Genomic DNA, 12158 nt, shown 5'->3' with positions numbered 1-12158 from the left:
AAGGACTATGCATGGATATAACTTAGAACCCCTGCTCAGACATAGCCCATGGCAGCTCAGCAACATTGCAGCCAGTCCTGATGAGACCTAATAAACTAGGGTTGGATGAAAGGGGAGGAAAACCTCCCCTATCAGTGGACTTAGAGAGGTACAGGGAGGAGATGAGGGAGGGAGGGTGAGATTGGGAGGGAATGAAGGAGGGGGCTACAGCTGGGATGCAAAGTAAATAACCTGTAATTTATATATAAAAGAATACTACAGCGAAAAAAAATCTACAAAGAAAAAAAAGGAAAAGTATTTTTCAACTTTGTTTCTCTAGAGCTTGTTTTCTGAAACTGTGGATAGCAAGTTCATGGGATGATATAACAGAATTTTGGAGTCATAAAAAAATTGGCAGCAGTAAAAGGTTTTTTACTATGCACTAACCAAAAATTAATTCAAAATCAAATATGTGCAAACATGTAATGACTCTGCAGTATTTCTGTCAGTGGTAACTCTTGTTGTAACGCAGGACCTCTCTGCAACCGTTTTGAACACACACGAACACAAATAGCACTGCATATGCCATCACACTATGCTCACATTTAACACCATTGGTCTATTACGAGTTGTAATGTTTCTACTGTCCATACAGTATTTTCTGCTGTTACAGAAACACAGCGGTCTGCTTATAGAAAACAAAGACTTCATATTTCTACTGTCAGTCTTCAGTGTGTACCAAATTAGTTTATCTTTGGACTGGTTTGTGTTACAGTGTTTGAGGGGCATGCTGGTAATCCCAGCACTCAGGAGGCCGAGGCAGATGGAGCTCTGTGAATTCAAAGCCAGCCTGGTCTACAGAGTCCAGGACAGCCAAGGCTACACAGAGAAATCCTGTCTTGAAAAACAAAAACAAGAAATGGTTGTGAGTTGCTGTCTTGAATTTCACTGAAAAATATTGTTAAATTAACTTTAACCTAGGATTAAGACAAAATTTACAACAATTTTGAGATGCCCATAAACATACTGCTACCATTTTGACCTGTGTGTGATGTGAAGCAGCATTTTCAACACTAATGATAATTAAGTCAAAATATTGTAGGGCTGGAGAGATGGCAAAACAGTTAAGAATACTAGTTGTTCTCACAAAGGACCCAGGTTCAAGTATAATTCCCTCTTCTGGCCTCAGCAGCAGCAGGCACACACATGGTACACAGACATATATATATGTATATGTGTGTGTGTGTATATATATATGCAACACACACATAAAATAATATAATAATGTATTTATTAAATATGTAATATATATAAATGTATATATATGCAACATACACATAAAATAAAAAATTTAAAAATCAAATATTTAAGTGGGGCATGGTGACACACCATACACCTTTAATCTCAGCACTCAGGAGGCAAAGGCAGGCAGATTTCTAGTTTGAGATCAGCCTGGTCTACAAGGCAAGTTCCAGGCCAGCCAGGGCTACACAGAGAAACCTTATCTCAAAAAAAAATCATTAAGAATAAATAAATAAATGAAATATTAAAAAAACCAAAATATTAATCAGTTTTGAGAACTATTGAAGGTACTCTGCATCCGGTAGTGTCAAATATTCAATTGAGATCTGACTCCTTTTTTTCTTTCTTCTTTCTTTCCTTTTTTTATTTTTTGGGTTTTTGAGACAGGGTTTTTTTGTGTAGCCCTGGCCGTCCTGGAATTCACTCTGTAGACCAGGCTGGCCTCGAACTCACAGAGATTCACCTACCTCTGCCTCCCTGAGTGCTGGAATTACAGGCACGTGCCACCAATGCTTGGCCGAGATCTAATCCTTTATGTAAAAAGCATGTCTTTCTTATCAACGACAAACAAAGGAGCTTAGAAGGAGAGTCCTCACTGGCATAGTATCCTTGAACCTCACCGTTCTCTCGTTTCTAAGATTTCAGTCGGTATTATGTTCATTACTTTATTAGTGTGTTATTCCTTATTAAGCTTCTCACCTTAAAACAAATAGAAGCACTGTACAGCTGGGTGTCATGGTACATGCCCTTAATCCTAGCACTAAGGAGACAGAGGCAGAAAGCTCTCTGTAAAGTCAAGGTCAGCCTGGTCTATGTCACAAGCTCAGGACAGTAAAGACTGCATAGTGAGACCCTGTGCCCGAAAAAATCAAGAAACAAAACAAAGAGAAGCACTGTGTATTCATGATGGTTGCTAATGAACTGTCTGATGTTGGGTAGTACAGGAGGAGCTTGCTGTTATATGGAAGTGGTATGCTTATGGCAGCCAGGGTCCTTACCATAGAATCATTATCTATTTAATAAAACTCTACATGGCAGAAAAATTACATAGTAAGAAAAGAAGAAATGGAGTGTGGAAGTATTTCTTTCTAGTGGTTTTTCATTAGCCCCTAGCCTTTGTTTCTCACAGTAAGCAGTACTTTTGTGAAGCCAGTGTCTCAGGACTCATGCCCAGCCTGTTTCTGCTTCCTAGAATGCTAGTCTTTGCTTCTTTCTTCTCCCTTTCACATACTCCAATGTCTTCACTTTTGTCATGAAGGTAACTAATTCCAAGAAGCTTCCTATGTGTTCCCTCCTGTAACCCCAGTCACTATTTCCTATCTTCACCCCAACACAAATTAAGCTACTACCTGCTCTCAGGGTGCCTTCAGTTCCTTATAATATTCACCAGTGTTGTAAATCTAGATGGTTTCTTTTTTTTTTTTTTTTCTAGATGGTTTCTTTAAGCTTGATGAGTGGAGTAGGAGCATCTGCCACAGTGCCTAGCATGTGATATGTGATAAGTAATGTTTATCATATGAATTTCCTGAAATATTTCCTTTCACTTGGCTTTCCAGACTCTAGTCGGTATTAATGATGGCTCTTTAATTAGTGTAGTGTTGCCGTTGCTTGGCTATTACACAGAGGTAAGTGGCTGAATTAAATGAGGTCCTGCTAACCTTCAGTATTCTTAATTTCTTACATTTTAGGATGAGTTCCTACCCCATGCATTAAATGCTTCCTAGGAAAACAGCCACAGTCTGTTTCTCAGGTGACAGATACTCATTGTTGCTGACTCCGGTTGTCTGTATTGAGCCCAGTGAATCAAGTGCATGTCTAGCAGAACACAGTCATTCATGAGACTCCATGATGAAGCTGGTCGTGGTAGCACACATTTGTGATCCCAGCACTCAGGAAGCAGAGGCAGACAGATCTCTGTGAGTTTGAGGTCAGCCTGGTCTACAAAGCAAGTCCAGGACAGCCAGGGCTACACAGTGAAACCCTATCTTAAAAAAAAAAAAAAAAAAAAAGGCTCCATGACAGGACTAAGGGCAGATATACTCACTGCCTCTTCCTCCTTCTTTAGACCTTTGTACTGTTTGGGGGTTGGATTTCTTTCTTTCCTTCTCTTTCTTTTTTTCTTCCTTTCTTTCTTGCTTTCTTTTTTCATTTATTTGTGAAGAGCTTTTATGAAAGGATTAGAATACTTGGGTAAGTTAAAAATGAATATATATATATTTATATATATTATATATATATATATATATTTTATTAAGAAGTGAGTCTTAACGCTGGAGAGATGGCTCAGTGATAAGAGCACTTTGTGCTCTTCCAGAAGAACCAGGTTCATAGCTGGATACGGCGGCACATGCCTGGCCAGCCTGGTCTACATAGCCAGTTCTAAGACAGCTAGGGCTGGATAGAGACCTTATCTGATAAAAACAAATAAGAGCCAGGTTGGTTCACAGCCCCAGTGTGGCTCGCAGCACAGCAAGCATCCTGACTCCGGTTCCTAGGAGTCTGACACCTCTCCGACGTGTGTCTCCTGTGTGCATATGGTGCACACACACCAAGTGCATGAATGTTACCAGTCGGTCTTTACTAGTTTTCTAAGAAAACTGGGCTAGTGTGTGTTCTGATGTGTGGCCTGCTAGATAGAGAGGAAAAGCTTTCTAATACAATGAGTTTATTTATAATGCTTGGGCACTTTTTTTTAGTTCAAGCGCTACGTCAGTAAACTTCGAAGCAAGAGTACAGTTTTCAAAAAGAAGCATCAGATAATAGCTGAGTTTAAGGCTGAATTCGGCCTCTTGCAGAGGACAGAAGAACTTCTGAAGCAACGTCAGGAGACCATCCAGCATCAACTGGTAATACAGCTTTATCACAGCTGCTAAAAATACAAATGTCAGAGGCTTATGGCTTGTAGCTGAGGTCATTGTTTTTACTGGAAAATCGTCCAATTATTAATTTTCTTTGATTAATTACAGAGATGTCATATAAGCTGATTCATTTATTTTTTTTAATGCAGCAGTAAGCACTGCCTTTTAAAAATATGTGTGCCTACTTTGCAGTTATTAATAGAAGTTGGAAGTCCAAGCAGGTTTTTCTTTTGGTTAGCTAGTTAATAAGAGTAAAATTATCATTCCAAGCAAGTGATTGTAAGACATTTCTTTTTCATGGCTTACACACGCACTTCCAAGGAGCTTTGGAAAGATGCTGTGTGGAAGTTTGCCTGCAGGCTTGTTCCGTGTGCTTGTGCTTGACTTGGCAGGTAAACGTTGAAGCTCTGCTGAGCTTCAATGTGCCGGCTGCCGGCAGTGCCCCTGGTGTGACGTTTTCCCTCCTCCTCCCCATCAGGACGCTGCAGTGAACAGGCAGTCCTGGTTGAGGCCAAGGGCATTTCACATTTGCCTGGCAATATGAACTTTTCAGTTTCCTGATGATGAATAGTCTATTTCTGGAGAAATTTAAGACTAAATTTACTGTGAACCAAACATGGATCCTGACAACACTGGTTTTAAACTTGATAGTGGTAACTGCATTATTGTTCAGATTATTTTCTAATTTCCTCTTGATTCCCTTAGCCTTGACTTAAAAGCAAACATAGGGATTTCTCAAGCTCCTTTAGTGCTGCAGTAATCAGTCTGTCTCTGCCCTTTTACCTGGACTCCAGTTACGTCTGTGTTAGCCTTACTCACCATTCCCCGTGCTCCTTTTTTATTGTTACTACATTACTTGTTTGTTGACTGTGTGTGTCCATATGCGTGTGTGGTGGCATGTGTGGATATCAGAGGGCACCTTTTAGGAGTCTCTTCCCTCTTTCCACTCTGTGGGTCCCAGGGATCAGACTCATGTCCCATATTTTTTTTTTATTGGTTATGCTTCATTTTTTCTTTTTTCATTCCATATTATTATTTCTCATAGTGGTTCATTTGGGTTGTTTTATTGTTTTTTGTTTGGTTTGGTTTGGTTTGGTTTTTCCGAGACAGGGTTTCTCTGTATGGTCCTGGCAGACCAGGCTGGCCTCAAACTCACAGAGATCCGCCTGCCTCTGCCTCCTGAGTGCTGGGATTACAGGTGTGCTCCACTGTGCCCAGCTAGCTTCTAGTTCATTAATCTTGTATGTATGTGTGTCTGTGTTTATGTATGTGTGCCTAGTTTGCTGTTTAGTCCATTTATTGAGTTCTTAATCTCAGTTATTTTATTTTTCCATCTTAGAATTTCAGGTTTATTCTATCTTATAGATCCTGCTTGTTGGTTTTAAAGTTCCTGTCATTAACTTTATACCGACATCCATTTCTCTTGTATATTTTTCTTGTTTTTTAGTGGTTGGTCCTGTGTGTGTATGTATATATATATATATATATATTTTTTTTTTTTAACTGAATGTCAGACATCACATGTGGTTAAATTTTCATGGCCCTGGCTATATTAATTTTCCTTCCAAATGATTATTTATTTATTTATTTGGTTTTTAGAGACAGGGTTTCTCTGTGTAGCCTTGGCTGTCTTGGGCTCACTTTGTAGACCAGGCTGGCGTTGAATGCATGGAGATCTACCTGCCTCTGTCTCCCAGAATGTTGGGATTATAGGCATGCTCCACCATGCCTGGCTGGATTTAATTTCTTTCTTGAAGATCACTTTAATCCAATAGAGGGGTAATGTTAGAGCTGATATATTTCTAGTTTTCACCTACTCAAAAAGATACAGTCCTTATAGCACTAGCATAGACTTTATTCCTCAGAATTGGTTGTTACTGTTGGGCCTGGGTCTGGCTGTTAGGTTATATCTATACTTCTAAGATGCAGCCCTCTGTGCTAGCTGGAAACCAGGGCATTTACCAGGGCTGCTATGTGTTGACAAGTCTTGAATCACTATCCCTGTCTCTCTAATACTGTGAAAATGCTAAAATCTGTGTATATCTCTTAAGCAATCATATCCCAGTTTCTGAGTATCTTCCTTTGCTGTGCACAGCTTGGGATTTTGATTATCCCTACAGAGGAAACTGCATACAAATTGTGTGCTAATACTCTGTGATTTCCTCCCCTCTGTTATGTCCATTCTATGTCCTGTTTTCTTTTTATGTCCTGTTGGCAGCACAGAAATCCAACCATTTGGAATATTCTTCAATGATATTTTTTTATTCTTCTTTGAGATAGGGTCTTACTGTGTAGTCTAGGCTACCTTGAAACTCACTATGTTGTCCAAGCTGGCTTTGAACTCCTCATCTTCCTGCCTCAGTCTTCTGGGTTCTGGAATTATAGTCATGTGCCACCATGCCTGGCTTTCAATAGGTTTTTGTTTTGTTTTGGTTTTGGTTTTTCGACACAGTGTTTCTCTGTGTAGTCCTGTCTATCCTGGAACTCCTCTGTAGACCAGGCTGGCCTTGAAATCACAGATATCCACCTGTCTCTGCCTCCTGAATGCTGGAATTAAAGGTGAGCGCCACCATGCTTGGCTTGCGTCTTCTTATTACTCAACCTTTTAGCAGCATTTAACACAACTGACCCTTTCTTCTTCCCTGTAACATTTTTCTACAGGCATTAGGGAGATAGTTTGGTCAGGAAAGAGCTTGCCATGTAGGCATGAGAACCTGAGTTCAATCCTTAGCACCATGTAAAAGTCAAGTCCATCAATGCAAGCGTATAATCCTGGCACCAGAGAGCCAGAGATAAGACGATTGCTGGGGCTTACTGACAAGTCAGTCTAGCCAAGTCTCTGAGCTCCATGTTCAGTTACACTGTCTCGAAAAAATAGGGTGGAGGGGACTGGAGAGATGGTTCAGAGGTTAACACTGACCATTCTTCCAAAAGTCCCTAGTTTGATTCCCAGCAACCACATGATGGCTTATAACCATCTATAATGAGATCTAGTGCCCTCTTCTGGCCTTCAGGCACATATGCAGGCTGTATAAATAATAAATAAATAAATCTAAAAAATAAAAAAAAAAAATACGTTGGAGAGCAATTGAGAAGGGCACCTGGAATCAACCTCTGGCTTCCACATATATGCAAACTCTCACACATGTGCATGCACACACACATTTTTCCACTTGTGTCCAGGATGTTACACTCTCATGTTTTTCCTGCAGACTGACATTTCTGCTCCATTTCTGGGCTCCCACTTCTGTACTTCCATCAGAGCTTTGCTCAGATGTCTATACTTTTTGTAACAACCTTATGGTTTAAGTTTCCACTCTCTTCTCACCTTGAATGTATTCTACTTATTTATTTTTTTTATCGTGTGTTTTTCCACTATAAATAAGCTTTTTTTTTTTTAAGTATAACTTCCATTTTATTTGTCCAGAGTAATTTTTCTCTGTCCTTCTGTCATCAATGCCTTTGTCTTTACATGGGCTTTGGTGGAGGTCGTGGTGCAGCACGTGGTCTAAATCGTGGTGGGGGTGTTCGGTCCTTCCGGGCCTCACGAGATCAATTCCTAACCACCTTGCTGTGAATGGCGCAGCTCACGCAGTAATGCAGCTTGACACAGAGTTTGGGAAGCACATAAGTGTCAAAGACACTTGCTTCGGATATGTCCCTCACAGCAGCGGCCTCTACGATGTTCTGAATGACGAACTTCTTAATGGTCTTGTCCTTGGGTACACTGCAGGCACAGTTTGCAGCGGGCACAGTTTGTGCAGCGGGCACAGTTTGTGCAGCGAATTGGCTACGCATGGCCATTTTTACGCATGGCTCGAAAGTTGTTGCTTCTTTTTTGGTCATCTTGGAGTCGAGACCAGAGAGAGGTAGAAATGAGCTTTTTGAGGCTCACCCCCTTTTTGCTCATGGCTCTATACTGGTAACTAGAGCTGTGCTCAAAAAAGCTAGTATATAAGAAGGACCAAGTGAGTGAATGGAAACAACTTGTCACTTATGAATGCATGCATGCCAAATATTCATTGGGTACATCATGTGTTTTAGGTTCTATGCTAAGTATACAACATTACTTGAGAATCTGAAATTAGATATACTTCCTATACATCTGAAGATAGCATGGCAACTTTTGAGTGTAGGTTTATAGTGTATAAAGACGTGTTCTTGGAGGAAGTAATAATTAAAGTGAGTGAGATTGTTAGGATTTTAAACAAATGTATATTATTCATAACTTTTCATTAGAAATAGGAAATACTTTTTTTGGGGAAAAAGATGTCAGCTCTCACGGCCCTTTCATTTCTTATAGCGAACTATTGAAGAGAAGAAGGGTATATCTGGATACAGTTACACCCAAGAAGAGCTGGAAAGAGTGTCAGCCCTGAAGAGTGAGGTTGATGAGATGAAAGGCCGAACCCTGGACGATATGTCTGAAATGGTGACGCCACCTTCTGTCCTGCTCACTTCGTTGACTTATGTGGTTACAAGGCAGTTCTTTGGTGTTGAGGCTTCAGTTAAACACTTAAATATTAAGCTCTATGCATTGGTTACCTTTACTCTTTTGCCACATGCTTGCATGGTTCTAGGAGTTGACCTAAGTAGGACAGCGAGGCAATGAAGAAAGGACAGACACATAGGCATGGGTACAGAAAAGCTGGGGTCTGTGGTCTGGGCTCTGAGAAACTGCAGCCCCACAGCACGCTTAGCTGTTTATCGTGCACAGAGGAACAAGAAGGCCAGGTTAGCTCATCCTCATAGGAGCAGTCTCTGTGGAGAGCAGGAGAAAGCTATGGTGGACATTTTCTGCACATGCTGTCAACTTTCACACTCAGACCAGAGAAAAGATTTGCCTGATAAAGGCTTTGCCACTCCCTCGGGACTCGGGCGTTGGTGCTTGACATGGCCACTCATGTCAACAACAACACACATTCACTCAAGACTTCACTTTCTCCCTACATTCTTTCATCTATGTGGGCTTTTTTAAAATTAATCTCTTGAATTTTTCCATCATAATATGATTGTTCAACTTTAAACAGTATACTCTGTGTCTTAATATAACATTAAAGAAATGTTTATGGTAAAAATAAGTACTAGAATTATTTCATCTTTGTATATGTTCTTGATATTCCAGATACAGTGCTGCTGTTACTTAAATGCACTGGGACATTTTCATCAGGCATCATATTAAAATATTTTCTTGTTTGTTGGTAAATAGTTGCTTCCCCAAAGACTACCCCGTGTACATCCTAGAACTTTCTAGATTTTGCCCACATCTAAATACTAACCCTAAAAATGATTAGTATTTAGTATAGAGGAGGCCTCCAGGACCTCTATTCTGTCAGGGCAGTCATATTAAGTATACATATTTGTGTGTATTTTACATGACCTCCTGAGTTACGTATGTCTTACAGACAATAATGTTATAATGGTATACAAGTAACTTGTTGCTTTATGCATTAAGTCTGTATTATAGACATTTCCTCTTTTTGCAATCGTGATAATTGACATTTGGAACCAACAAGTGGTGTTTCACCTTGCTAAGAAATTAACATTGACTAGCCAGGCTTAATGGCACAAACCTTTACTCCCAGTACTTGGGAGACAGATCTCTGTGAGTTCGAGGCCAGCCTGGTGTACATAGTGAGTTCCAGGACAGCCAGAACTACATAGTGAGATCCTGTCTCCCCATAAACAAAAACAACAACAACAACAAAAAAAAAAAAAGAAAGAAAGAAAAGAGAAATTAACATCCACTAAATCCCTTCCCTATTATTTGGCACTGAAGTAATTTATGGGTTTTATTTTTTAAGTCTTTATTTAACTATATATGTATCATATCTTTTCATTTTTTTAGATGTCATTTTTTTTTTTTTTTTTTTTGCTTTGAATGACAGGTAAAAAAACTGAATTCCCTGGTATCGGAAAAGAAGTCAGCTCTAGCTCCAGTTATAAAAGAACTACGACAGTTGCGTCAGAAATGTCAAGTAAGTTTGGCTTTGATACCTTTAGCTCTGTCTTACTCAGATGTACTAGGTGGACTCTTAAGTGTTTAGCTTGGGAGATAATGTAAACGAAATTATTGTCACCGTATTGAGGTGCCATAGGCCAGTGATGATGTGGCCCACAAAGGTTTTGTTGAGTTGATGCTGCTTATTTTGTCATAAGTTAGCAAGGAGTGGGGAGTAGGAAGTCAAACTGAAATACAAAATGCAGCCAGGTGAAATTTTCAAAAATCATTTACACTTGAAAGCTGTAAATATCGAACCCTATTCTTCTGTGGCCAGGTAATGGCTGAGTATCAGAGCACTAGCAAATCAGCCTTAGATGGACGAGCTTACTTTTCTGACAGGCATAACAGGCACTGCAGTAGGATAAGCACAAGGGCCATTACTTGGGAGCTTATTCTAAGCACTGCTCTGAAGATGAACTGTCAGAAGGTAAGTGCTCTCCACAGCAGGGTCCAGCGGCCTCTACCATTTGGCATCAGCAGCTGCTACTTCAACATTCTCTGGAGTAATCGTAAGTTTAAGTGTGAGCCATCTCACATGTGCCTGCGGATGGAACTAGAAAACTACTTCTACATGAAAACCATCTGTCAGAGTTAGCCCCAGAGTGGAAAATCACATACACTTTGAAAACAGTCAGACATAATTTTCTTTTTGTAGAAAATGCCGTGCAGTCTGAGATAGGTTTGGTAGTTTATGCAGATAGACAAATGGGAGACAAAAGCAGAGATCTGATACCTTCTTCTGGCTGCCAAGGGCCCCTGAATATCTCTGTGACAGATGCTCACAGAGACATATGTATACATATAAATAAAAGTAAACCTTTTCTTAAGTCTTTGTTCTGTGGGTTGCCGTTGGATCTCCTGCCCCAACTGTGAGTGAATGATGTTACTAAGGCATTGTTTCCATGCTTCTTTACTGAGCCCAAAAGAATCTTTATTATAGAAAACAATTTCAAGGCCAGCTAAAGCTACCTGAGATCTTGTCCCAAAAATATTATTTTTCCTATCTGCTCCTTCATCACACACATGCACACATGTACTCACGCATGCACACATGTGCGCGCACACACACACACGCACACACACACGTACACACACGGAGAGAGAGAGAGAGAGAGAGAGAGAGAGAGAGAGAATAAAAGGGCCTTAAATATTTTCAGGAAATTTTGTGGGAGTTAATGAATAGATTTTAGTATTTATCTGCCTGTTTTTTTGTTTGTTTGTTTGTTTGTTGACAGGGTCTAATTATGTAGCCCTGGCTGGCCTGAAACTTACTATATAGACCAGGCTGGCTTTGAATTCCCGCCTCTGCCCCTAAGTGCTGGCATTAAGGACACATGACAAAGACCTGCTTAGTTTATTTTTTGCAGGGTGCGTGCATGCACACTAGCACCATGCGGCAGAGGTGCAGCAACTGTGGGGCCAGAAGAAGCCCCTGAGCCCTGGGTTTGGGGTCACAGATGGCTGTGAGTCGCCCATGTAGGTGCTGTGTTCTGTATTCAGGGTTTCTAGAAGAGTAGTGAGCGCTCGTAACATCAGAGCCATCTTTCCAGGCCCTAAGTAATTACCTAATGGCTGCCTTAAATTTGCTTTCTATATATATTTACTTCCTAAAAATGTAATTAATCTTATGGGCTAGATGTAGCTCAGTAACAGAGCTTGTATGTAGTATGTGAAAAGTCATGGGTAAAGTTTCCTAATATATACACATATACACACACGAAAATTACCTCAAACACACATTTTTATTGAAAGCAGACTACAGTCAATTTTTTGGTATACATTTCTTCCTTCTCTACTTTACTCATTTTTAGAAAAATCTTAAATTAGATTTTGTTGTGTGATATAATCATAAAGGTTTATTTTAATAGGTAAGTTTAGCTTATTTCTGTTTATTGACATACAAACATATTTAGTCTTAGTGGGATCATTTTATGTTTTTATTTTGATGTTAAAGCCTGTGCAGAAGCTCTGTTTTACTCTCACATTACATGTGTACAAGTGACTGTGTGTTACAG

The 12158-nt window shown here is 39.9% G+C and overlaps 1 protein-coding gene and 1 pseudogene across 4 annotated transcripts in view; one reads left to right on the top strand and one right to left on the bottom strand.

The window, feature by feature from the left end:
• Positions 1-12158, top strand: part of Ift81 (intraflagellar transport 81) — a 66537-nt gene that overhangs the window by 38899 nt on the left and 15480 nt on the right. For 3 of the 4 annotated variants that reach the window (XM_055605988.1, XM_055605987.1, XM_055605986.1), the window contains exons 12-14: positions 3978-4127; positions 8443-8571; positions 10028-10117. In XM_055605988.1, coding sequence (XP_055461963.1) covers positions 3978-4127; positions 8443-8571; positions 10028-10117 — 369 coding nt within the window. The remainder of the gene's footprint in view (positions 1-3977; positions 4128-8442; positions 8572-10027; positions 10118-12158) is intronic. The other variant, XM_055605989.1, reaches the window with a different exon arrangement.
• LOC129675828 (40S ribosomal protein S26-like) lies at positions 7535-8049 on the bottom strand (annotated as a pseudogene).

Source organism: Psammomys obesus, unplaced genomic scaffold (genome assembly GCF_907164565.1).
Source record: "Psammomys obesus unplaced genomic scaffold, mPsaObe1.curated_primary_1811, whole genome shotgun sequence".
Taxonomy (NCBI): domain Eukaryota; kingdom Metazoa; phylum Chordata; class Mammalia; order Rodentia; family Muridae; genus Psammomys; species Psammomys obesus.
The sequence above is the reverse complement of the archived record's forward strand: the minus strand, read 5'-3'. Positions and strand labels throughout refer to the sequence as shown.